At 36.6% G+C, this 27758-nt stretch overlaps 1 protein-coding gene and 1 pseudogene across 6 annotated transcripts in view; both read right to left on the bottom strand.

Moving 5' to 3' along the window:
• The window catches only part of TMEM87A (transmembrane protein 87A), a 42783-nt gene that overhangs the window by 12535 nt on the left and 2490 nt on the right, over window positions 1-27758 (bottom strand). For 4 of the 6 annotated variants that reach the window (XR_004625705.1, XR_004625706.1, XM_011227691.3 and 1 more), the window contains exons 3-12: window positions 25765-25850; window positions 20754-20867; window positions 18603-18656; window positions 18475-18519; window positions 11939-12059; window positions 7414-7475; window positions 6454-6637; window positions 5327-5426; window positions 2895-2988; window positions 1885-1956 (exon numbers count right to left, since the gene is read on the bottom strand). Coding sequence is in view for 4 of the 6 variants with exons in the window: in XM_011227691.3 (XP_011225993.1) it covers window positions 1885-1956; window positions 2895-2988; window positions 5327-5426; window positions 6454-6637; window positions 7414-7475; window positions 11939-12059; window positions 18475-18519; window positions 18603-18656; window positions 20754-20867; window positions 25765-25850 (932 nt within the window). In the remaining 2 variants the exon portion in view is untranslated. Of the gene's footprint in view, window positions 1-1199; window positions 1269-1884; window positions 1957-2894; window positions 2989-5326; window positions 5427-6453; window positions 6638-7413; window positions 7476-11938; window positions 12060-18474; window positions 18520-18602; window positions 18657-20753; window positions 20868-25764; window positions 25851-27758 lie in introns of all 6 variants that reach the window. The other 2 variants (XM_002913200.4, XM_034661107.1) reach the window with 1 other exon arrangement.
• On the bottom strand, window positions 23739-23839 carry LOC117802546 (annotated as a pseudogene).

The following is a 27758-nucleotide window of genomic DNA, read 5'->3' as shown; positions in this document are numbered from 1 at the left end:
ACAATTGGCTGAGAACCCCAGGCAGTTAGGCTCTAAAAGCAACAACTCTCTATTTTCAAGTGATTATCTCAAGGATAAGTTGCTGCACAAAGATAGGGGAAAACAAATGACTACTATAGGTGATTATATGCTCTTATATTCAACTTTCAGAATGAGGAGCAGATATGAAAGCAAGCGAGCTGGAGCTCACTCCTGCCCTTCAACCGAGCCCTTGCTGCTACCTAATTATTGGGTCATCTTCTTGTATAGTACAGTCCCTCTCCCACTCTTCTCAATATGCATACAGTAGAGGTTCACAAAGATATTGACCCAGAAAAGCTTTGGCCATTTGGACGCAGGACATTTCAATTTCAAACATTTCTGATACATGAAAATCCCCTCAAATTCACAAAACTACAATTTTATTTACACTCAGCCTTTTATAATAGTCACAGTCCATCAGGACAATAATATTGCACAATACATACGACCAAATAACACAAAAAACAAAATAAATTTTTTAAAATTTCCAAAAAAAAAAAAAAGTCCAAAAACCTGAATCCTTCATCCAACAGGCCAAGTCCCTAATAAACAAATGTTTACTCTTGAAAAGAAGGAAGAAAAGATTATTCAAATAGAAACTTGTTTGTTATCTGCTGGTTGACTTTTCCTGTAAATGAAGCAAGATTTATTTCAAAGAGTGAAGTCTTCAAATAATCCCAAGTCAGCTTTTGAAAAAGGGTATAAAACACTTATCCTATAAGCGTTAAAATCTGCTAAACCTATTTAGAATTTTAAGAGAGTCAAACAACATACAGTTCCTGAAACCATATTTTAAGAATCAAAATATTTACATAATTTTCAAAACATTTAGTAATTGCCAAGGCTGAAAGAACCAGTAGGACCACAGCAGCCAATGATTCCAACACTAAGTGAGGCACACAAGTAAATCCAAAATTGAAATGAAATGCTCATTTAAAAAAAGGCCAGAAGCTTTTATCCTGTTCTCAGTCTGCAATCACCAACTCTTGATGGAATTTTTAAAATTAAAAACAAAATAACTGCTTACCTGAGCCCCCGGTTAGACTGAAAATACCCTATTGCCCAAAGTAAGGAGTAATCAACAAAACTGGCAAAAACCATTTGCAGAAAGATCAATGGAAACCCAACTCCAAGGGGAGAAAATGGACCGCCATCAAACAAGCCAATGAGAAGGATATCCACCAGCACAGGGCAGTGTCTAGGAAAGCCAAGGGGATAAAGGCCAAGGAAGCAAGATCAGTCTGGGCCTGCAGACAAAGAAAAAGACGTGGTGAAAAAGAGATGTCTACGGAGCACAGAGAAGAAACCAGCAAATGACTCTGCATTTACATAATCACCTGGAATGATTCTGCATTTGAACTGAAAGAAAATAATAATACTTTGTACCTACATCATTCTTCCCTTCTGACAAACGATCACATAGAATACATATCTATAAGCATCTCATACAAACTGCTGATCACAATCTCAATACAATAAAACATGCTGCTAACTATAACTAATACAAGGCAACCACCACAGAGCTCCTAGCATGCCAAGTAAGGGCCATGTTAAGAAGTGACCACACTGCAAAGTTGTGGTGTTAGAAGCCCCCATCCCATACTATCATCTCCCATCATTGTAATTTTGGCTCCAAGTCTGAAAAGACCCTTCTCATATTTCAAAGTACTAGAGCATTAATACATAATTACAATTTCCAGAATCATAATACAATTCTACAAATAAGAGCACACCGAAAATAAAATGAAAGGCAAATATCTGTCCCAAAAACTATGCTGCTTGTTTCACAAGTTTATAATATATATAAGGGGCTATTTATATAACCCTGATTACCCAAACACCAGAGCATTATTGAAAGGATATCCATAAAATAATACAGGCATCAATTGCTGAGAGGGCCAGGTTTACTATCAGAGCCAAGGGATAAGAAAAATACTACAGTAGCAGAAAGAAAACGAAATTGACAGAGGGTTAAAGTTGCTAGAAGTTGATGGAAATTAAATTGATGACAGCGTGATCTGAAAAATATGTATCCATAAAATGCTTTATTTAAGGGGCAATTTATTACAAAACTTACTGAGCTTAATAAGTCAAGTTTACAGCATTTACCACCTTGAATCTAACGGGTTATTGCTGAGAGTGATTTTTAAATAAATAACTATTGGAATGACCAGCTTTTCACATTAATCCAGCTCTAACATAAATTTATTTATCATTTATATTTAGTGTTTTGGTTTCCCTCCCTGACAAAGGGCATGCTTTTATGATTCTCAAGAATGATGTGAAACAACTAGTTGCATTTTAGAAAAGCCTTTGAAACTCAAGTGCTTGTTAAGCACTATCACTTTAAAACAAAAAATAGGGGGCGCCTGTGTGGTGCAGTTGGTTGAGTATCTGACTTCTTGGTTTTGGCTCAGGTCCTAATCTCAGGGTGGTGAGATGGAGCCCCACAACAGGCTCCAAGCTCAGTGTTGGGTATGCATGGGATTCTCTCTCCCTTTCCCTCTGCCCCTCCCCATCAAGTGCGCACACATGCATTCTCTCTCTCAAATAAATAAATCTTTAAAAAAAGTAGATTATTGAGCAAGAGTACAATCTTTGCCACTTACACGAGAATGAGAGCCCACTAAGAGGAGGAAATGAGTAAGTAGCAATTTGGCAACAGGTGGGAAAGCATTCATTCCTGGTCACACATTAAACTTATAAAGTTCTGATAGATTAAAACGAAAATTTGAATTATACATACATTTTGAAAATCGGAGTTCAAAGGTGATTTAGAATAAAGAAGCCCACAGATATTTCCAATTCACCCTCTCAAGACAAAAACAATATATCTGAACTGACCATAAATATTCAGATTAAGCAGTACTGACCCCAGTAACTCTGAGGACCCCTTCCATGCCAGAGAACAAAAGATAGAGAGCTCCTGCTACCACAACTTTGTGAAGAGTGACTCCAAGGCGAGGCCTAAACAGAAGCAAAGAAAGGGTTGAGTACCAATTCCACAAACTCCACAATAAATAAGTTACAGCAACTCATGTTAATTAAAATACAGGCCAACAACTTAACAGAGTAAGTCAGACGTACATGATCCACATAAGAAAAAAAACTCAGAAGAACACGTGGTTTTAAACCAAGTTAATAAATACTAGAACTTCAGATCTGGTCCCTGGTTACTGTATTTAAAACAACAACAACAACAACAAAAAAAACCCCTCTTTTTATTATAGAGAATTCTGAAACATTCAATGGTATAATGAACCCCTCTATATCCATCATTCAGTCCCAATAACCACTGAGCTATAGCCAATCCCGCCTCAAGCAAATCCCATCCACTTTCTATCCTCCCATATTATCTTCAAGCAAATCCCAGATAGCATATCTTTTATTTGTATATATTTCAGCATGTGTTTTTAACCAATAAGGACTTTTTAAAAACATAACCAAATACCATTATCAAATCTAAAAGCTTTAACAAAATAAGCAAACATCCTACTGCAAGTCATTAGATAAACTGTATCTTTGTAAGCTCAGAATCCAACAAAATATGAAGTCTTTCAAGCAGCTTCTGCTTGGAGGAAAAGTCTTGAATCCTTGACATTCGAAATGCCATTCAATAAGAATCTGCATTTTAACAAGATCTCCAGGTGACTCATTAGTACATAAGTTTGAGATGCACTGCCATAAATAATGTCTACCTAAGTCTAAAATAATATTTGTTCTTGTATTTTTTGTTATATGCTAGCAAAGCTCTATACAGGCAAGGATTTTTCTCCCCACTGATGTATGTTAGAAACCTAGGCCACTCCCTGGCATATAGGAAGTACTCAAGTATTTGTTAAATGAATTAAATAATTTTAAAGATGAAGCCCACCCCATCCCCCAATCCCACTGAAAACAAAACTCCTTTAAATGAATAAATTTTAAAAATTAAAAACCATTTCTGTAATCCCACTTTAAGCAAGCTCCTTGAAATAACTGTCTATACCTGGCTAGTTCCAATTCCTCTGCTCCTATTCTCTCTCGAACTCGCTCCAGTCAAGCTTTTATCCTAGCACTTCACCAAAACCATCTTATTAAGGTCACTTATATCTTCCATGTAGTTAAATCCAATGGTCATCATTTAACCCTCATGACACAATCACTCCCTCTGTGAAACAGTCTCTGGGTTTGCCTCTCAGCACAATGGTTCTCAAATTCCTCTAATTCTATTTCATCTCACTGAACTCTAAATAACTGAAAATGTTTAGGGGCTCCATCCTTTGACCTCTCGTCTAGATACACTTATTTCCTCAGTGACTGCATCCCAGTCTCATGGCTTTAAGTAACATCTATATCCTGATGACTCCGAAAGTCATAGCTCTACCCTACTTTCTCCCCTTTATTCCCCCATTTGGTTATCTAACTGAACCTTTATTCCCCCACATTTGGTTATCTAACTGAATTCCTAATCTTGCCTCTACTCCAAACTTATTCCACCTAAGATCCTCCTGAACTTATAAATTCCACCCTTCCATTGCTCAGACCAAAACAGTTGGCATCATCCTTGATTCCTCTTCCCTTTTCACATCACACAGCTGATCCACTAGAAAATTCCATTGGTTCTACCTTCAAAATATATACAGAATCTGACATCTTAGCATCTCTTCCTCTAAGTGTACATATAGTTCCCGCACCACCTTGAGATCTCTCCTTAAATGTCACTAAGTGAAGCCTTCCTTGGCCACTATTTACAACTGCAAGTTTCACTTCTTGCCTACCACTCTCTATACCCTTCCCCTGCTTTATCTGCTCCATTGCACTTATCACTGACAAATTAGATATTTACTTATTTGCATCTTTGTCCCCTCCCTCCACACATGTAAACTCCAAGTCTTTTGTTTACTTGTTGTATCCCCAGCACCTTGAACAATGTCTAGTACATAGAAGGCACTCAATAAAAATTTCTGAATAAAAAATAAATTATTTTCAGACTTTTTTCAGACTGAGTGACATTCTCATAAAAAATGTGATTTCAAAAACATTTTGGAAGATTAAAATTCACTGTAAGTTCACCTTAAAAGTTTGATGTTTTAATGTCATTCACTACATCGCAGATTTTCCTGCAAATGCTCGAGTTCTCAGAAGTGAACTGAAACACTTAACATTTTCTAGCTTTTACAAATCTACAAAATTTTAGATGCCTGTCTTATTGCAGAACTATTTCTTATATTAATTCTTTCAGAATTACAATGGGAACCTGTAATACTGTTTCAATTTAATTAGTGTTTTAATATGTCCTTCCATATAAAAAGTTAACACTTACTTAACTATGCCATATCCCAGGCTGACTATGATGACCAGGGTTCGAGCCAGTGAGCGTTTAACTGCTGAAAGCAACTCTGCAAGGATCAGGGCACCTTGAACTATGAGAAAGAAGAAAGAGGGAAAGAGTGCTATAATCTAGGTTTGGGAAAAGGCACGTCTCTAGAACCAGAATGTGGATCTAGATAACTAATGCTCTTCAGAATAAGCTTTGGGATTAGTCCTATTCAAAGAAAATACCTCTCCTGCAATTCTTACAAGTACAGAAGCTGATTTCACTTACCTTGCTCATGTGAATAGCAGTCTGGGTGTGCTCAAAATCACATTCCCTCCCCAATTCCACTTCACTAAAACCTCAGCAGAATGCCACACCTACACAGACAGTTTATAACACCTATGAACTTTTCCCCCATCTTTAAAAACTGGGGAATGCACATTGAAAATATATACATATGTTGAAAAGCACAAAACACAAACACACAACTTTCAAATGCTTTTCACATCCACTACTTTTGAAGCCTTTTCAAAGATAGGGAAAACTCTAATTAGTAATCTTACAACAATAGTCATTAATAATTAAATGGTCTGATGAGAGAGAACCAAAGCTATCATAAAAAACTTCAGTGCAAAATAATTTCTGCCATTACCTGTTCACTTTAGTAAACCATAAGCACCCTCCTATTTTCTTGGTATTACTATATTTTACCAATTCTTAGAGGCACTTCTCCCTCACATCTTAAAATCTCTGAAATCAAAGTAGGTCTTAACCATCAATAGTATCTTACTATTAAGTTGGTAGTATTTATTTCCCTCCTTAGATGTATAATATAATAATGGTGCCTAAAAATCAATGGCAACTGAGATTGAATGATGGTGATAATCTCATCCAAAACAGCCACTACTGTTGTAACTTCTGTGAATATATTTCACTACAATCACTCTTAAATCACTAAACCCGTAAGTTATGAGATTAAAAACAAAAGTTACAATCATAGTGATTATGCTTAAGTTATTCTAATAATTAAGTAACTGAAACGTTAAACCCACTTAATCACTGCTGTCCTGAGGAAAACTCATGTCTTACCTGCCGATCACTCACAGATGGGCAAACATTTTTTGGTTACATACCTGATTCTCCTTTATATCGGATGTTCTGAAATTCTGCATAGAAGACAGCTTTCTCAAGCATTCCCAGGAAGATGACAGCACCAATCCAAAACTGAATTCTCAGGAGATCTCTCCAATAGCAGGCAGACCATGCCAGCCACAGAACACCAAACAGGACATATACAATACACATCACCATGAAAAACTGTCATCCAAATGGGTAAGAAATAAAAAGGACGATTAGGGCCAAGAGCCAATTTAGAATTCATACACAGTTTTAAACTATATAAAAAAATACACATTCTACCTCCTACTTTAAGAATAATTATTTTATTTCTCTGAAGTTCAATACTAACACAAAAAAATTATCTCCTCTTGCGCAGAGAGAAACTACCACAGGACCTATTATTAAGAGTGACCATTCTTCTGCATTAAAAGTGCCTTTTCAGCTCACAAACTAAAATTACATAAACAAAGAGAACACTAAAGAGGAAAAAAAGACATGGCAGGGTTAGAGTACATCTGAAGGCAGTGAAACATAATGTGGGAAAACTATGAAAGGAAAAGAAGAAATGAACAAAGGAAATCTGAAAACAGAGTAGGACTATTCCCACAGACACAGACACACACATAACGAAGTGTCATCATTTAGTTACTTAAATGATCGGAAACCACAGGGCAGTAAGAAATGCCCTGCTTTGGATTCTAAAGAGAATGTGAGATCTGAAATTATCTTTGAGGTACTTTCTAATTCAGAAATTCCACAAGTCATCAACCTCTTCATTCTATAGATGAGATAAGGTACAGAGTGATTCACTGACACTCTCAAGGTCATATTTTAGTAAGAAGTACAAAACAGCAAGCAGTGTTTTCTGAATTGTTCAGAAACAATTCTTTAAAGAAGAATATTGCCACAAAACATGGACAATCTTTCAAGCTAAACTCACGTAATGTTAAGGTTAAGAATATAAGTTCACTTACAATCATCAAGGGATATTCTTCAAGCGTAAGGTATTCATAGGGACCCTTCACTTCAACAGTCACTGCCAAAACAAAGTCCTCAGAATTAACATAAAGGATGCAGAAATTAAACAAAAACATTGCATAAGATTTGTCTGAATGAAATTAATGAAAATTCCATTGGGTTATTTACTTCTAACCATTTCAGTTCTGGTGAATATTACATTTATAGAGCACTCTGAAATTCCTGAGGTGTTCTCATGGGTCATGCTGTGTCCCGTACAGGTCTCCATTCGTCTGCTCTCATCAGTACACTAAGCAGAAAATCCCTTGGTTCCCAGACACACCTCCTTTAAAGACTAGATTGAAGGTATTTCCTCCACAAACCCCAACTGGAACCATAGCCCAGTTCCTCTAAATTCCAAACACATTTCATATACACTTTTTTAAAAAACACATCATTAATGTGCTTTGAAAAGTACAGGATTTCATTCCTTCATTCTGCTCTCCATGTCTTCTATCTATCCTTACCTATATTTTCCTATTGGTTTATTATTTTTTTACCAACTTCAATTTTATATGATTTTGCTTCATTAATGTATCATTTTCAGGAAGTACTTAATAATAACAAACTGGTTTATTTTTACAAAGTATTTAATGAGAAAAGTGACAATAACAAAAATCTGAAAGACAGATCTGCCTTACTGAAGCAGAACTATGACTTTTAAAATTGTAATTGATAAAACTATTTTAGATCTGATTGATAAACACTTATGTGAGAAGTGTTAGTCTATGATGACAGACTAACAACTGCCTATTCAACAAAAATTTCCTAGTTTTTACCAAGCAAAAAAGACATGCCATGATTAAAAGTAAAAAAAAAAAAGAAAGAAAGAAAAGGAAAGGAAAGAAAGTAAACCAGGTCCAACATTCATACAAACAAAAGGAGCACCCCATTTAGCAATCATAAAAATTTTAAGCACACTGGTTACTAAACCTACACCTTCTTAATAAAACAGCAAATCAAATAATTAGTGAATAATCCTTTGCTTACTCTATGCCAGGGTTCAGCAAAACACAGCACATAAGCAAATTTGGTCGCCCACTTTTTATAAATAAAGTTTCACTGGAAAACAGCCACATCCATTCACTTACATATTATCTATAGTTGCACTCACACAACAATGGCAGAGTTGGGTAGCTGTAGTAGAGAGAACATTTACTATCTGGTTCTTTAAGAAAATTTGGCTAACCCTTGCTCTACGCTAAAATATAAAATACATTTACTGAGCACTTACTACGTGACACGTACTACAGAAAACAGGAGATAAAAAGATGAACAAGATGCTTTCCGCCATTTAGTGGATTACCTACTAGAAGGGAGAGAAAGTAGGAAAGCAAGACAGAGGACTGCCCCTCTGAGCCAGACCCAGAAGGATGAGTGTGTACTTCCCCAAAGTAAAAAGCCATCTGGGCAGAAGAAATAACATGAACGAAAACAGGTGTGAAAATGCATGATATATATTTAAAGAACATGTAGTCTGAGACTTCACATAGTACCATATAGCAGCATTTTGAAAGAAACAGCAAAAGGTAAACTGGGACAAGCTGCAGAGTTTTATAAGCCTTGCTGTACAAGGTGGACATTTTACAGGCAATGGGGAGACATCAAGGTTTTAATGAAGGCAAAAATGATGATAAAACTGTTCCAGAGAATTCTAGGAATTTCACATGGTATAGTTAAGTCCATGCTTTCAAGTACCTTCTTCTTGGGGCTCCTGGGAGCCTCAGTCGGTTAAGCATCTGCCTTTGGTGCAGGTGACAATCCCCAAATCCTGGGATCCAGTCCCGCATCAGTCTGCCTGCTCAGCGGGGAGTCTGCTTCTGCCTCTCCCCTCCAATCCGCCCACTTGTGCCTTCTCTATCGTGCCTGCTCTTTCTCTCAAATAAGTAAATAAAATCTTTTAAAAAAAGTACCTTCTTCTTAGCTCCAAAAAGATGGATAAAACAAAACAAAATAAGGACATAAGCTCAAAAGCAATATAAACACCTTCAAATATCAAAACTGAACAAAAACTCAGAACAGTGTATGAGGCAAAAGGTAACTAAAAAAGTAACTCTGGGCCCAAAAAGCAAGCTATGGTAGTTGGGAGGACAGTTCCTATGGGATCAAAACTAGCAGGATTCCAAGGAGGAGGAAGAGCAGAGCCAGATTTGATGCATGAAGAGGCTGAAGTGGAATGGAACGGGACTTCTTTTCCATCCTTTTTTCAAAGAAGGTTGAAAGCAAATGTTGGCAACTGCTACTGTAGACTATTACTCTTTAGAAAGCTATGGGCCTAGAAATACAGGATACACATACATCTTGGGTCCAGAAACTGGGCAGGGCCACCCGCTCATTTACCTAGAACTGCTATATCCCATATAACTATAGAGCATAAAACCCATTTCTGTATTGGGAATTAAAAGCATTCAACACAATCTATAAAAACCAAAAATTTTAAATTAAGTCAAACAAAAGAAATAATGGAATAGAAAAGAAAGATACAGTTGGGAAAACTAACAAAAGCTGGTTCACTGGGATAAAAATTTAGTAAAATACAATTCTAGAAAGATTTTTTAAAAGTTAAAAGGGGAGATAAAAGCAATATTAAGAATGAGAAAAGCTACAGACACAGATTTTTTGGTAAAGAAATGGTATTCATAACTTTATGCTAATAAAATTTGAAATCCTGAATGATACAATTTCTCAAAAACAAAAATACATCGATTCAAGTAAAAACAGGATAACTAAAAAAACTTATTATTATTAAAAAAATTAATCAGTCATTTAAAATCCATATAGGGGAGGAAAAAAAAGAACATCAAGCCAAAACACTATCATAAGTTCTACAAAACGTTAAAAATGGATAATCCTACCCATATAAAAACTACGCCACAGAATTTTATAGTAGGGGACATTCTCCAATTCATTGTATAAGACCAGCATAACCTGGATGCCAAAACCCACAGATGCCAGTTATGAGAAAAGAAAATTACAGGGCCATCTTACTATGAACAAAACTTCCAAATAAAATTCTGTAAAACAAAAGTCAGCTATGTATATATATGTTTATGAGTATGTGTTTGTGTATCAATACCAAATATTGGCATCTCAGAAATTCAAGAATGGGGTGGTGGGTTTTTTTAATTTTATTTATTTCTTTGAGAGAGAAAGAGCAAACACGAGCAGGAAAGGGGCAGGGGGAGAAGGAGAAGCAGAGTTCCCAGTGAGCAAGGAACCCGACACTGGGCTCGAACCTAGGGACCTGGGCTGAAGGCAGATGCTTAACCAACTGAGCCACCCAGGTGCCCCCAGGAATGGTTTAACATTAGAAAAATCAGTTAATATAATGCAAAACATTAACAGATTAATGGGGGAATCTACGCGATTATTTTAATGCAATCAAAACATTTGATAAAACTGAGCATTCATTCTCCATACTAAAAAAAAAGGCAGAAAAATACACTTAGTAAATGAGGAAAAGAAAGAAACATCCTTAACCAAACACAAAATATTCTGAAAAGTCCACAGCGAATGTAATTAATGGTGAAATGTGCTAATATTGCCAATAAAGTCAGGAGCAAGATAAGGATGGTCATCATCATCGTTTCATTCAATATTCTACTCAACAGAGGAGGGGAAGGAAGAAAACTGCAAAGAAGGAAGAAACAAAAAAAAAAAAAAGAAACTACAGAAAATAAGACTGGTTAAGTGACCATGAAATTCCAAGTAAGTGATAATGACTCCGGGGCCCCTGGGTGGCACAGCAGTTAAGTGTCTGCCTTCGGCTCAGGGCGTGATCCCGGTGTTCTGGGATCTAGCCCCACATCAGGCTTCTCTGCTGGGAGCCTGCTTCTTCCTCTCCCGCTCCCCCTGCTTGTGTTCCCTCTCTCGCTGGCTGTCTCTATCTCTGTCGAATAAATAAATAAAATCTTTAAAAAAAAAGAGAAAAATAATGACTCCAGGAACTGGGTAAAAATAGAAAGGAGAATACTAAGAAAAACTGAGACATTAAAAAATTACTAAAGTCAATTAATGCAAAAATTTCCAAGTTTTGACTTGGTAGCCAAGTTTTGACAAGTCTAGTTCAGAATGCTGAGAACATAATACCAATTAAGAATCTTAAAAGCAGGAGGATCAAATGAAGGCAAATGAAATCTAATATCTATAATATATAACAAGAAAGCATAAGTGAAGTGCCTAAGACTGTATATGGTACAGAACACAAACTTTTTTTTTAAGATTTTATTTATTCATTTGCTAAAGACAAAGAGAGCACAAGCAGGGGGAGTAGCAGGCAGAGGGAGAGGGAGAAGCAGGCTCCCCACTGAGCAGGAAGCCCAATGGGGGGCTCAATTCCAGGACCTTTAAGGGGCTGAGCCACCCGGGCACCCTCACAACAAACATTCTTAATTATTCCCTCCCTTAAAGCAATTTTACAGTACCATCACACATGACACAACTAGATAGTATCAATGGTAAAAAGGAACAAACTGTACTTACTGGTAAAAAGATTACTGGTAAGTGAATTTTCTTTTGAGGATTCCTTTGAGGATGAAATGCCAATATGTACAATAAAAATGTATGGTGCATCTTGCCAAGTTTTCAGTGGATCATGCATTGCCTGGAGAAAAAAAAAGACATCAAATCTACAAGTCTTAAGAACTAAGAACACATGTTAATATGAAAATCTTCTTCCAGAATGTGCCCAGAAACATGGTTGAGTTCTTCACTTTAATTCATTAAAACAGTAGGCACAACAAAACAAACAGGCCTACAGTGCATATGATAAAGTATGTTAGACTACAAATTACTAAAAGACAGGACATTTTATATCTTGTTATGCACAAAAATCACGTATTTAACATATTTTTTTTACAAGGAAAACCTCAGCTAAAGATCACTAAACTGTATCTGTTTCATTAAGCCTTGTTAGGATACTTGGTTATATTTAAAACAGACAAAATAAGGAGATTTAAATAACCTCAAAACAAAACAAAAATACCCATGATGTATATTATTAACACTAACTCCTGAATTTAATTCCCTTTGTTCAATGTCCTTCCTAGACTACCAGAATTTCTCCTGAAAAGGATTCACATTTTTACCAAAAATTTAATCATGGCCAGTCTATGTGGAGTCACTGTCCCTCAAAGTAAAGGAAGTGGAAGTAATAGCCTCCATGTTTACAAAACCAGTTAACTTGGGAAGAATCCATTCCAAGGCCAGTTGGTTTACACAAATCCCAAGCAGAAAGCCTGCAAAAGATTTGTTGCCATACTTGCTAGATGGACTATGGACCTTCACAAACACAAGACTAAAACACAATGATAAAGGAGATAAACACAGAAAATTATTGGTTTCTTCCTTGTGTGAAAGTAGATACTACTACTTAGACTCACAATTTATTACCTTCTGGTCTTAAAATTAAAAGAGACTTTTATCCAGACAGCTCTGGGTAAGCTTCATTGATCTATGAAACCCCTCAAAGTGGGTAACAGATTTTACATATTAATGTGTTTTCCTGTGGAGCCACTTCTCAAAATGTTCAAATTATCCTACAACCCAAGAAGAGTCCAAAACAAGATTTCAAAAATTATATTCCACGATACAAACCCAAAGTGTCAAAGTAGATTAAATGATCCTACAGCTATAATACATTTACTGGGTTATCTTAATAACTTTCGTTTTTAAAGATTTTATTTATTCATTCAACAGAGAGACAGACAGCCAGCGAGAGAGGGAACACAAGCAGGGGGAACAGGAGAGGAAGAAGCAGACTCCCAGCAGAGGAGCCTGATGTGGGGCTCGATCCCAGAACGCCGGGATCACGCCCTGACCCGAAGGCAGACGCTTAATGACTGAGCCACCCAGGCTCCTGGGTTATCTTAATAACTTAAGAACATAAATGCCATGCTGAATCACATAGATTTATCTCTGCCTAAAGGCCTCTTTCTGACAAAATTAAGGAGCAATTTATGAGAAAAATTTAAAGCTTCAAAGTTACAGGTACGTTGTGTCCTTTACCTATAATTAACTGAACCTTCCTGGAACTTACTTGTGTATTAACCAATAAAATTTAGTTGGTGTAACAAGCTGCTCTGGTATTAACTTTATACACCTTTATACACCTTTATACACCTTAAAACTACCTCTTAACAAATTTCAAAGGGACTCCTTAATTCTCATATGCCAAGTTTTGACTTGGTAACCAAGCTTTGACAAGTCTAGTTCAGAATACTGAGAACATAATACCAATTAAGAATCTTAAAAGATACACCAGGCACTCTGTCACAGGTTTAACATTTATTATAGTCCTTAATCCTTACAACAACCACATATGATAGGTACTATTATTAGCTCCTTCGTACTTGTCCTTTAAGAGGTGAATGGATAAAATAAACTGTGGTACATTCAAGTAATGGAATATTATTTAGCACTAAAAGGAAATGAATTATCTAGTCATGAGAAGGCATGAAGAAACCTTAAATTCATAATACCAAGTGAAAGAAGCTAATATGAAAATGTCTTATAGTCTTCAACTATAAGACATTCTGAAAAATGCAAAACTATGGAGAAAGTAAAAAAACAAAACAAAACAAAAAAAACAATCAGGGGAACCTGGGTAGCTCAGTCAGTTAAGCATTTGACTCTTGATTTCAGCTCAGGTCATGATCTCAGGGTCATAAGATTGAGCCCCACGTGGGGCTCCACACTCAGTGGGGAGTCTGCTTGAGATTCTCTCACCCTTTTTCCCTCTGTCCCACCCCCCACAAATAAATACACCTTTAAAGAAAAAAATCAATGACTGCCAGGGGCTTGAAGGGAGGGAGATGACTAAGTGGGAGGAGCACTGAGGATTAGGGCAATGAAACTATTCTCTATATTATAATGGTGTATAGCTGTCATTTTACATTTGATTAAAAACCAAACACTATACAACACAAGGAACTAACACTTATGTAACTGTGGACTTTGGTTGATAACAAAGTGTCAATGTTGGTTCATCAATTGTAACAAATGTGCCACACTGGTTGGTGCAAGATGGTGATGGTGGGGGAGTCTACGCATTTGTGGAGGAGCTGTGCGGGAACCCTGCCTTTTGCTTAATTTTGTTATGAATCTAAAGCTGCTCTAACAAAGAAAATCTACTAATTTAAAAAATATTACAATGGTAAATATATCACATTACTGTTTAAATCAAACCATAAAACTGAATTAATAAAAACATTAAATCTTCTTAGGGAGAAAGGACAGAGAAAGGCCCCTTTGTCTAAAAAACATGTTTTATCAGAGCTTTAATGAAAGGGGGTGGTGCTAAACTTGTGACTACCCTTTAAACAGGATTATTAGGGCCGCCTGGGTGGCTCAGTCAGTCAGCTCAGGTCACGATCCCAGGGTGCTGGGATCAAGCCCCATGTTGGGCTCCCTGCTCAGTGGGGAACTTGCTTCTCCCCACCCCCCATTCTCTATCTCAAATAAACAAAATCTTCTTTAAATAAATAAATAGGATTATTAAGGTATTCTCCTTTTAGGCCCAATTTTCAGGAAGAATGATCAAAGGACAGATAAATCTCTGACTTTTTATTATAATCTGATTAAATATCTCTAAATATTACTTGTGATATTCAACAGGGTTATCTTTCAACCAGCTTTAATCACTAGGAACAGGTATCAAGCCTTGAGTAGAATTTAAAAGTATGCTATGCACAGGGGGCGCCTGGCCGGCTCAGTTGGTGGAGCATGTGACTCTTGATCTTGGGGTTAATGAGTTTGTGCCCATTATTGATGTAGAGATTATTTAAAATAAATACAAAATCTTTTAAAAAAATAAAATAAAAGTATGCTATGCACAGAAGACCACTGACTAAAAGCACAATTACAAACAGCCACTATGCACATAAATACATGTTTGGCTTCAACAATAATTTTTTAAAAATAAAATTTACAACAATTTTTTTTAAAGATTTTATTTATTTATTTGACAGAGAGAGAGACAGCCAGCGAGAGAGGGAACACAAGCAGGGGGAGTGGGAGAGGAAGAAGCAGGCTCCCAGCAGAGAAGCCTGATGCGGGGCTCGATCCCAGAATGCCGGGATCACGCCCTGAGCCGAAGGCAGACACTTAACGACTGAGCCACCCAGGCACCCCACAATTTACAACAATTTAACCGGACAAACTGCATAAAATCTGTTTTAAATTATAACAGCCACTGTTTGTGAGCAAAGAGGGACTCTCAATCCTATTTTCTTGGGACGATAAATTGCTATAATTTTTCTCTAGAGCACATTGACAATATAAAAAAAGAACTTACAAACTGTGCATACATCTGGGACCCAGCAATTCCACCTCTAGGAATTTAGGGTAAGAAAATATTATAAATGTGCACAGGGGTGCTAGGTGGCTCAGTCAGTTGAGCAAGTCGGACTCCTGATCTCCACTTAGGTCTTGCATGAGTTCAAGCCCCAGTGTGGAGCCTACTTAAAAAAAAAAAAAATGTGCACAAAGATATAGCTATACATTATGAATGGGACCTTACCTTTAACAGTGAAAATTTGGAAACAAAGCAATATACATCAACCAGGAGTTAAATATAAAAATCATGGTAAAATGAAATAGTATCCAACCACAAAAAAAGTGAAGAAGCACTCAATGTACCAATCTATTAAATGAAAACAAAAAATTATATAGCAGTATATATAATATGATCTCACTTTGGTCAATATGCATGTGTTCTTTGTAATCACACCGAACTGCTAGAAATAAAATTATAAGGGATTTTTACTTTTAAGTTATAGAAGCAACAAGTTTGCCAACATGGAAGTCTTTTGAAACTAGAATATAAAATTTTTTTTAAATCTTCAAAATTCATCACTGAAGTGCTGTCTGAAATTGCAAGATAATGAAACACATAGATGTCTAACAATAGATAGTTTGCTAACAAATTGCAATGTATTCAAACAATAAAACATTCTGCAGGGACTTAAACAATGATGTCATATGATATTTACTAAACTGGAAGGACGTCCATGTTATACTATTAAGCTAAAAAAAAAAAGCTACAACATAATATATATTGTAGAATTCCCATTATTAAATAAATATAAGCATGCTTAGAGACAAAAGATGATAAAATAAATAAATTTATACTCTGTCAGTATGTGGTAGTATTACAAATGATTATTTTCTTCTTTGCATTTATGTATGTTCTCTAAATTTTTGATAATGAATGTATATAGATGAGCAATAAGAAAAAACCAACACTGTTTTTTCAAAAAAAAAAATTTTTAATGAACTCTGCAGTGCCAAACTCATCTTTAGGTTAAAATTCTATAAACTATAAATCAGGGTAGGGAAAGTGGGGACACTTCCAGAATAGCGGAATGAGGACCCCTGAAAATGCACTCATTCCTAAAAGCAACAAGAACACGGGCAAGAATGATCTAAATCACCATTTCTGCAAATCCAGAAATTAGCTAAAGACTTGCGCCAACCCTAAATGTGTTTCCTTAAGAAACACAGTTAGGGCTCATTAAGAAAAGCAAGCCTGTGGTGTTTTTGTTCATCCTAATCCCATGTCCCTCTCCCAAGCACCTTAAAACCAAAGTTCTCACAACTTTAATGGCTGTGAAAAACAGCAATTTCGCAGCCACTGGGAAAACCAGAACAAGTCTGAAGATGCCCTAAAACCCAGTGGCAGAGCTGTCTGGCAGGTGCTGAAAAGCTCCTTTCTCAGGTCTTTTGTATGACCTAATCCAGCCTCATTCCATGGAAAGGATCCTATACTCAGGCAACTGTCAAAGGCACTCAGCCCTAACTGCGACGGATCACAGCTGCCCACCCCCAACAGGTGAAGTTAGTAGGCTGGGCTATCGCGAGGCTAACTAAAAACTTAAAAGGAAAAACTGGAAATGAGATGGCCATAGGGGCTTTGAAAAACTCCAAAATATTCCTGAAAATCTACAAGGCTATAAGTACATGCAGATCTATGCACATATATGCAGAGCTGTACACACATACCCAAGAGAGACCTGTGAAGGCCCTAATCACTCACCTCTGACTGATCTTAAGGTTCCACACAAGAAGGAAGTAAAAGTTGAGACAGAGTTTTAAATTGTAAAGCAGCCAGGCACAAGACCACAACTGCATGATTCCATTTACATAAAATGAATAGAACAGGCAAATCGGTAGACAGAAATAGTGGTTGCCTAGGGCTGGGGCAAGGGTGAAAGGGAAGTGACTGCTAATGGCTCTGCCATATTTAAAATAGTGACTTCTCGGGTGACAAAGACGTTCTGGAATTAGATCCTGATTGGTGCCTGCACAACTTGTGAATATACTATAAAAAAGACTAAATTATAGGTCTTAAGAGGCTGAATTCTGAGATATGTATCTCTGAATAAAGTCATCATAAAATTTAAAACTTTAATCAGTTTTGTAAAAAGTATGATCCAACATGGTTGTCTTATTTACTCTATATTTTTAAGGGGTAAAGTTTTGAAGAATTAGTTATCGTGAATTACAAAGTGAATTATGAAAAAAGGCATATTTACCATCTTCTACCTTACTTCAATCTTCCAAACTGTCTTCCAGTTATATTCTAACATAAGATAATTTTAAATGGAGTTTGAGGTTCTTTTTTTAAAAGGTTCTTCCTATTTATAAGTCATATTTATCAGGTGATGATTACAAAAACAATAGATTGTAGCAAATAGGGAAAATACAGGAAATACACAGAAGAAAATAAAAATTGCTATATTATCCACAACAACCATTATTAACATTTTGGTGTTTTAAGTTCTTTTTTTTTTTTTTTTCAGTAATCGCTACACCAAACGTGGGATATGAACTGACAACCCCAAGATCAAGAGTCACATGCTCTACTGACGAAGGCAGGCAGGCACCCCAACATTTTGATGTTTAAACTTCCATTCTTAAGTTTCTTTTTTAAATGGTACAATACCAAGATAATTCAAAACACATAAACCTAAGAAAACTGAAATATGTGTTCAATCCCCCAAATTCCCTACTACACTTACAGTTTTGTCTCCAGTAAGGGTAAGATTTGTTCCATTCTCCTTAGCCTTTAAATATTAAAAAAGGAAAAGAAAATTAATTCAGAATTTTTACTTTACTCTCAGAAATACGTAACAATGAAAACAATTACCTCCTGTTTTTCTCCTAAGAGAGGCAACCGATGCACAAAATCCCCAGAAAAGCTCTATGGAAGAAATATAACATTAAAGTTAAAGAGGTATACTAAGTAAAAGCACAGTTCAAAATCCACAGAAATGGTTACAGCAAAACTTATTGAACAGTAAATAATATGGCACTGACAGACAAAAGATTTCCAATGAACCATAAACAACTGAATAAACCCCTGCTGAGAACTAAAAAATAGTATCAGACTAAACTGGCCATTCAATTTTTCTATTAAGAATTAAAGATTTTAAAGAATTAAAAAAACCTTAAATAGAAGGTATATGCTTAGGATGGAGAGATCTTATGATTCCCTCTCTTGCTACAGATGAGAAAAATATGACTCAACATTATAAAGCTTTAGATGCAGAAATGGGATTTGAACGTAGGATTTTTAACTCTTGGGTCCACTGAGGTGCTCCTTCCATAACACACTCAGCCTATAAAAAAACTACACTAATCACTTGTCTTATCAGTTATCAGCAGATAAGGCATTCTCCTTCCTGAGTAATTAGAATACATATTTCAACTCTATTACATTACACTGGAGGAGAGGTAAGCTTACCAATAGGGGTATATGCCAAGACGCTGGAAAGATTATAGCAGATCTCAAAGTGACCCCTGGGCAACAGTATACAACAGGAAGCTTTCCATGATCAAATCCAAGAAAGGCCAACAAACCCTCCCAGGCTAGAAAACTAACAAAGAGCCCCTTACTCAACATTCCACTGTTCCTAGATTTTTTATTCTTCCACCATTTTAAAGATATCTTTCTCCTTCAAATCCATAAAATCTAAGCTACAACAAGAACTCAATTATCAATTGTTACAGTTCGATTATCAATTACTTCATCTGCTTACCAATCACTAACTATTAAATTAAGGCCTTCTTATAAATCAACTTCTAGTAACTGGACAGAAACCTTAGCTTTTGGGGAACTCTGCCTCTTCAAGGCAATTTGCTAAATATTCTGAAGCAATAAACACAGTAAGGACAAAAAGGCTATAGTTAACAATAACTATTTTCAACACCCATATATAATTTTTCTATCAAAACATTGGTGCTAGACCCTATCTCTAAGGAAAAAGAATTTCACAATATAAATTTCACTTACATGATTACATATGTGTAAGCATTAAAAATACACAACATTATTCGCCTCTTCTCCTTTACTCAAGGAAGGGTGTGAAATTCAACTCTTTGAGTTCAGGTCTGTAGCAATAAAATCTAGAAACACTGATTTTTCTGGGAACATATTAGATGAGATGACAAAAGAACTGAAAATTGGAGGTTTAAAATGTCCATCAGTGGATGAATGGATAAACAAAATGTGGTATATATATACAATTCAGCCTTAAAAAAGAATTAAATTCTGATACACGCTATATGGATGAACCTTGAAAACATGTCACTAAAGGAAAGAACCCAAACAAATATTGTATGATTCCACTTCTTTGAAGTATCTAGAATACTGAAATTCATGGAGACAAAGTAGAATAGTTGTTAGCAGGGATGGGGGGAGGGGAGTGTTACTGTTTAATGGTTAAGAAGTGTCAATTTGGGGGGCGCCTGGTTGGCACAGCGGTTAAGCGTCTGCCTTCGGCTCAGGGCGTGATCCCGGCATTCTGGGATCGAGCCCCGCATCAGGCTCCTCCCCTATGAGCCTGCTTCTTCCTCTCCCACTCCCCCTGCTTGTGTTCCCTCTCTCACTGGCTGTCTCTATCTCTGTCGAATAAATAAATAAAATCTTAAAAAAAAAAAAAAATGAAGTGTCAGTTTGGGATGATGAAAGTTCTGGAGATGACTACTGGTGATTGTTGCCCAATAATGCAAATGTACTTAATGCTCCTGAATGGCACACTTAAAAATGGTTAAAATGGTAAATTTTTTTCCTACCATAATAAAAAAAATGGGGATTTGCTTTTTACACACGAAGGAAAGCACATCCTCTTTTTGATGAGATTAATATTAAGTGGCTGACTATGCACCTTCGGAACATGCTTCTAAGTTATTTCTGTCAGAACACAGAATTGAGAAGTGGGAAATAGGGAATCACCAAAAATACAGGTATTACATATTTCACCTCTTCTACTTCCCTCCAACCACTATCAAACATTACCTGTGCTTTAAAGAGTTCACTGCAGTTCTGGAACAATTTTGACGACGTTTGATATTTCCCAGACAAGCCTTTTTTTTCTTTAAGGTTTTCCAAATATGTCTCCACCTCTTCTGCCTGTAAAAACAGAGAAAATACAAAGCACACAACTTACTTTTCACAAATAAGGTATTTAGAAGATAACAAATAGATTGCCTACAGGATAGGTACATTCTTGGATTTGCTATTTTAAAAGTTAACAGCATCAGATAAAAACTGTGTAATAGTATCCCAGAATCTAACAGTATTAGACTCTAAAGTACAGAATTCTAGTTCATGGCTCACAAACAGTAGTTCTTCTAAAAATTCTAGGAAGACCTAGAAAATGTCAGAATCCAGAGGTTTTGTCAGAAGAAAATATATTTATAAAAGTTAATAGACTAAACTGCCAACAACAAAAAGATATACTTGTGCTCATAAGCTCAAAGCACAAAACTGCTGCAGCTATTCATAGCCCACTGTTGATATTCGGAAAAAACTCACCATTTCTCTGGCTGCATCTATCAGTTCTGTGATTTTTCTCCTATACCCACATCCCTAATCTTCCCCTTTTTTTCCTAAGCTCTAGTTTTACATCACCAACTTATCTGCATGTCATTTCTGTAATTCTGCCCTCTGGCAACCCAGAATAATTTTTACATTCTTATCTTATCTATAAAGACCAGATCTGCTAAGCTCTTGACCAGTTATCACAAGTGTCAAATGTATGAAGTTTTTAACTGTAAATTCAATTAGTGATCGATTAAGAGTGAAAGATCAATAACACTTCAAACTATACTCTGGACATATTATTATTTCTCTCTAAATTCTTCAGTCCTCTTAGTCTTCCCTGTCCTACCACTCCTATCCAATGTTGTGTAACAAAAGCAAAAAATAATCACCAACACCACAAAAAAGGTAATGTAAAACCCTAAAAATCGGGGTGCCTGGGTAGCTCAGTCGTTAAGCGTCTGCCTTCGGGTCAGGGCGTGATCCCAGGGTCCTGGGATCGAGCCCCACATCGGGCTCCATGCTCCGCTGGGAGCCTGCTTCTTCCTCTCCCACTCCCCCTGCTTATGTTCCCTCTCTCGCTGGCTGTCTCTCTCTCTCTGTCAAATAAATAAATAAGATCTTTAAAAAAAAGAGGCAGAAATTCAAAATGCTTAAGGTTTAAAAAACCAACTGGATGGTGAACATTTTTTAAAGACCAGTTAGAATATCTTCGGAAAGGAAAAAAAGAGATAAATGGAGGCTAGAAACAGAATGGAAAAGGCCTGAAAAATCCATCCTGGAGCCATATATCTTCAGTGCCCAAGTACAGTGTACTAGGTCAACTCTGAAATGAGGTCTAAAACTGTTTCCATACTACTACTAATAAAATGTTATTTCCTTTGTACTGATAATGCAAAAGTAATGATGGGTAAAACTGCTGCCTCTTATCAGGAACCAAGGCAGTGGGCATCTCATTGTATAATTGCGGTCGGTCACATACAGCTTAAAAAAAAAAAAAAAGCCAGTTTTACATAAGAATGCCCTTAATAAAGCAGTAAAAACTATTAATGTTATTAAATCTGGACTTTGAGTATGTGCATTTTTTAATATTCTATCAGACAAAATGGAAAATATGCAAAATACTATAAACAAAATAAAACACTTTACAACTGTTTTGACTTACCACCTCAACTATCCACTTTTTTCATTTGCCTGAAAGAATAACTGACAAACTACAGTTATTCAGATTTGGTTATCTGGGAAATGTTTTCTTGAAAATGGGCAAAGGGGGGTTGTCACTTCAAGAAAGACAACTGAGAGTATTCACTGCCAATGATAAAATTTGAGCTTTCAAATTGTATCTTCCTCATAATGAGTTTAACAGTCTCTAATACTTAAGAAGGAGTTTCTGATGTAACAGGAGGGTGATATTAACAAATACAACTTTGGGATGCCTGCGTGGCTCAGTCGGTTAAGTGTCTGCCTTCGGCTCAGGTCATGATCCCAGGGTCCTGGGATCGAGCCCCCTGGGATCGAGCCCCATGTAGGACTCCCTGCTTAGTGGGGAGCCTGCTTCTCCCTCTGCCTGCTCTGCCTGCTGCTACCCGCTTATGCGTGTCCTCTGACAAATAAATAAAATCTTTAAAAAAGACAAATATAACTTCAACTTAACTGTAAAATGAGTTAATATTTTAAAAATTTATAAAATTTAGTCAAGAAGTATTTTTTAATAACCAAAATCAGACATAGATAAAAGATCAAAGTGCATGAGACACCAACTTATTTAAAGACAAAAGAGTAGGAATCGGTTTCAGATTCCACACTGCCACCAACCTTTAAGAAACTCTACTTGTTACGTTTTGGTATAGAATCAAAGAACACTATCCACAATTATCTGAAAACACTATTAAAATATCATTCCCTTTTCCAATTACGTGTCTGTGTGAGGCCACATTTTGTGCATATACTTCAACCAAAATAATGTATCACAATAAACTGAGTGAAGAAGATATAAGAATTCAGCTGTCTTCTGTTTTATCCAACATTAAATGAAGGGCTTTGCAAAAATACAAAATAATACCTCATTGGCGTTTTTTGGAAAAAATTATTTTTCATTAAAAAATATTTTTTACATTAATATACAATGGCTTATTACTGCTATTTTAAAATAAATTAATACATATTTCTGTATTTTCTGTTTAAATTTCTAATACAGTAACCCACATGAACAAGTCTTTTTGGGGGGCGCCTGGGTGGCACAGCGGTTAGGCGGCTGCCTTCGGCTCAGGGCGTGATCCCGGCGTTATGGGATCGAGCCCCACATCGCTCCTCTGCTGTGAGCCTGCTTCTTCCTCTCCCACTCCCCCCTGCTTGTGTTCCCTCTCTCGCTGGCTGTCTCTATCTCTGTCAAATAAATAAAATAAATAAAATCTTTAAAAAAAAAAAAAGTCTTTTTGGAAACTGCAGTAATTTTTTTTTTTAAATATGGAATGCTTCATGAATTGTGTGTCATCCTTGTGCAGAGGCCATGCTAATCTTCTCTGTATTGTTCCAATTTTAGTATATGTGCCTGTTAGAAGGTGGAGGAGGAACAATAAAGTATTCCACAAACTGAGAAAGTATTTTGAGACTAGAAAGCAAAGCAGGCAACTCTCTACAGTTTATGCAGTTTTATTCAGGGTAACTGACTGACACGGGGAGGGAAATGGGAAGAGGACAATTCATGGCAGCTGCAGAGTTATTTTCTGCAAAATCCAGACCTTACTCCATAGATTTTATACAGTGAGCAGACATGCAGAAGGGCACTGTACTGAGATCAAAGGATTCCCATGCACCTGCAAAGGGCTTGCATGCACCTAATTAACAGCTAATCATTAAGTAGACCTTGTGGCACCACCTGTGCATCAGGAAGGGTAAAGACTATGTTATCTCTAACAGATTCATGGAATGCCAAAACAAGCCTCCCCCAATCCTGGCCTTGGTAGGCATTCCTTTTTTTTTTTTTAATTTTTGCTCATTTATTTATTTTTAATTAAATTCAATTAATTAATATATAGTGTATTATTAGTTTCAGAGAAAGAGTTCAGTGATTCATCAGGCTTATATAACACCGGTGCTCATACATCACATGCCCTCCTTAATGCCCATCACCCAGTAACCCCATCTCCCACCCCTCTTCCTTCCAGCAACCCTCAGTTTATTTCCTAGAGGTAAGAATCTCTTATGGTTGGGCGCCTGGGCGGCTCAGTTGGTCATGCGTCTGCCTTCAGCTCAGGTCATGATCTTGGAGTCCCGGGATCAAGACCCGCATCAGGGTCCTTGCTCAGCAGAGAGTCTGCTTCTCCCTCTGCCCTTCACCCTGCTCATGCTCTCTCTCGCTCTCTCAAATAATAAAAATAAATAAAATCTTTAAACAAAAAAGTCTCTTACAGTTTGACTCCCTCTCTCATTTCATCTTTATTTTTCCCTCCCTTCCCCTATGATACTCTGTTTTGCTTCTTAAATTCCACATATGGGTGAGATCATACGATAACTGTCTTTCTCTGACTGACTTATTTCACTAAGCATAATACCCTCTAGTTCTATCCATATCGTCGCAAATGGCAAGATTTCTCTTTTTTAACGGCTGAGTAGTATTCCATTGTATATATATACCACATCTTCTTTATCCATTCATCTGTCGATGGACATCTGGGCTTTTTCCATCGTTTGGCTATTGTGGACACTGCTGCTATAAACATTTGGGTGCAGGTGTCCCTTTGGATCACTACGTCTGTATCTTTGGGGTAAATACCTAGTAGTATAATCGCTGGGTTGCAGTGTAGCTCTATTTTCAACCTTTTGAGGAAACTCCATACTGTTTTCCAGAGTGGCTGCACCAGCTTACACTCCCACCAACAGTGTAGGAGGGTTCCCCTTACTCCGCATCCTCACCAACATCTGTCATTTCCTGACTTGTTAATTGTAGCCATTCTGACTGGTATGAGGTGGTATCTCATTGTGGTTTTGATTTGTATTTCCCTGATGCTGAGTGATGTTGAGCATTTTTTCATGTGTCTGTTGGCCATTTGTATGTCTTCTTTGCAGAAATGTCTGTATGTCTTCTGAACGTTTCTTGACTGGATTGTTTGTTCTTTGGGTGTTGAGTTTGGTAAGTTCTTTACAGATTTTGGGTATTTCTAAGGTTATGTATATTCATCTCCAAGGGGCCTGGAACACATAGCCCCACAACAGAGGCAACTGAACAAACTGAACAAAATGGAGGGCCAAAGATGGGAATCAGTACTGTCAGCACTCCTACAGGAGCAAGAGTCTGCAGTAATTTTTAAGGGATGAGACCAAAAAATTTGAGAACTACTAGCACAATAGGTCTGCAAATTGGGAAGCACAGAAGATTCTAATTTCAGCTCTTCTCCTCCTAGCTACATGACACTCCTTCCTCTATCAGGTAGGACCTGATGATAACTGAAGTCCAAGAAAAGTCTGTTAATTTTATATTCCTTACCTTGAAATTGTAGATTTCATTGTAACAATCAGCACTTTTCAGATACCAGGTTATATTCAAAGATACATCACAAGGTTCTCCATCAACTATAAAAGAAGAAAACTTTGTGAATAAAGATGATTTCCAAACAAAGCATTTTTCCTAAACTGCTACCCCACATTCTATTTTTCCTGCTAAATTCAGATACTCAAAGACCATCTCTTCTCTGAATACAAGGTACTGAAGTAATTATATGTAAAAAGAACTGGACATTCTTCAGATAAAAGTGAGTACTGTTGTTCACAAAAAAAGTTTTTGACCTGCTTAAGTATATCTACATTTATGCCTTAAAGCCTCAATTTCTGGTTCTCTGTTGGAACAACCTGGAAGTGATAAAGCAGACCTAGGCTAAAGTTAAAATCAGTCTTCTACTATCATTCAAATATTTACGGAGCGGAGCACATTAAGTATACAAAACTACATGACACCGTGTCAGGTCGAAGAGCACAGGATTCTTAACGAGGCTACATTCTAGTTGGTGAAACAAGGAATAACATTAGGGATATCACAAGGCAGTATTCAAAATAATTCCACTGAGGGAAAAATTAATGGCTTAGACCTTGAAAGATATCAAAACTAGACAGACATAACTAAGGAAAAAAAGTAAGCCTGGCTGGGGAAGGTAGGAAGAGCAAAAGCAAAAATGAAAGACTCTTTCCAAAACCCACCATAAGAGAGGCCTCAAGGAACCTCATGAAGTCAGAGTGGCCTCATAACTCATTAAACATAGTTTGGAACACAACATTCTATTGGACCAAGGCATTAGTCCGAAAATTTGAGAGCATAAATCTGACTGTATCACTGTCAGCTGTCCCCCCTGGATGTCAGTTTATCTTTGACTCCAGCTGTGTTATGGAAAATATACTAGAAAATACCTGCTTTATGCAAATGTAACAAAGATAAACACGACTGCATCTAGGAATCTATTTTTGGTTCTTTAACAAAAGGTGCACACCCAAAATTATAACCTTTCCCTTTTCTTTGTTTTAAATTGTTTTCTCAAATTAATTTTCAAGTGACACACTTTTACAAGCTTCAATTAAAATACAAAAACTCTGATGTGCTAAATAGAATTTATGGAAATGATAAGAAGGATATTTGCAATCTCACTGTAAACTATTAAGAAGAACCATACAAAGATGGGATTAACTAAATAGACGCCAATAAGAAATCCCCCAAACGGAAGATCTGCAGAAAGACTTGGCTGCAAAAAAACCTACTATTTATGTTAAAAGACACCATTCAGAACTCTCAATGGGTGACTTTAAGAGATGAAAATGGTCCCAACAATTTCATGGAAAGCTATATACCACAGCCCTTAAAGTATAAAATCAGAGGCAAGGTAAATGTGAGAAAGCAGAAAAGTAACAAAATGAAAGACAATGTAACTTTTTAGGAGCCTCAAATTCTCCAAAAAAAAAAAAAAAAAAGAAAGAAAGAAAGAAAGAAATGTAAACATTGCAAAATATGCAGCTTGTTTAAGTTGGCAAAGCACCATTTGATCAAAATACAGGTGAGAAAAGACTACACATGATAAAAAGGTAGAATAGCACGCAGGCCGTCAGGCTATTCCAAAAAACTAAATACTGCTATCCCTAAAAGTCACTCTTATCTAGCCAGACCAACCTCACAAGACAGACCAGTTTGTCTTGGTAATCTGATTTAAACCAAATTTAAGTCATTAGTCAAGAGATTGTTTTCAGACCAGTTTGTCTTGGTAATCTGATTTAAACCAAATTTAAGTCATTAGTCAAGAATTGTGTTGTCTATTCTGCATAGAAATTGTACCAGTCCCCTTCACTCCTGTTAGACTGTAAGCTCAGTGAGAGAGGACCTTTTCTATCACTTCCCTACTGTCTAAAACAATGCCTGGCACATAGTAGGTTTTAACTACTTACTAAATGACTAAAACAAAATCATCCAACTACAACTTATAACTTGGCACTTTCATGGAG

Source organism: Ailuropoda melanoleuca, chromosome 5, assembly GCF_002007445.2.
Source record: "Ailuropoda melanoleuca isolate Jingjing chromosome 5, ASM200744v2, whole genome shotgun sequence".
Lineage (NCBI taxonomy): Eukaryota > Metazoa > Chordata > Mammalia > Carnivora > Ursidae > Ailuropoda > Ailuropoda melanoleuca.
The sequence above is the reverse complement of the archived record's forward strand: the minus strand, read 5'-3'. Positions and strand labels throughout refer to the sequence as shown.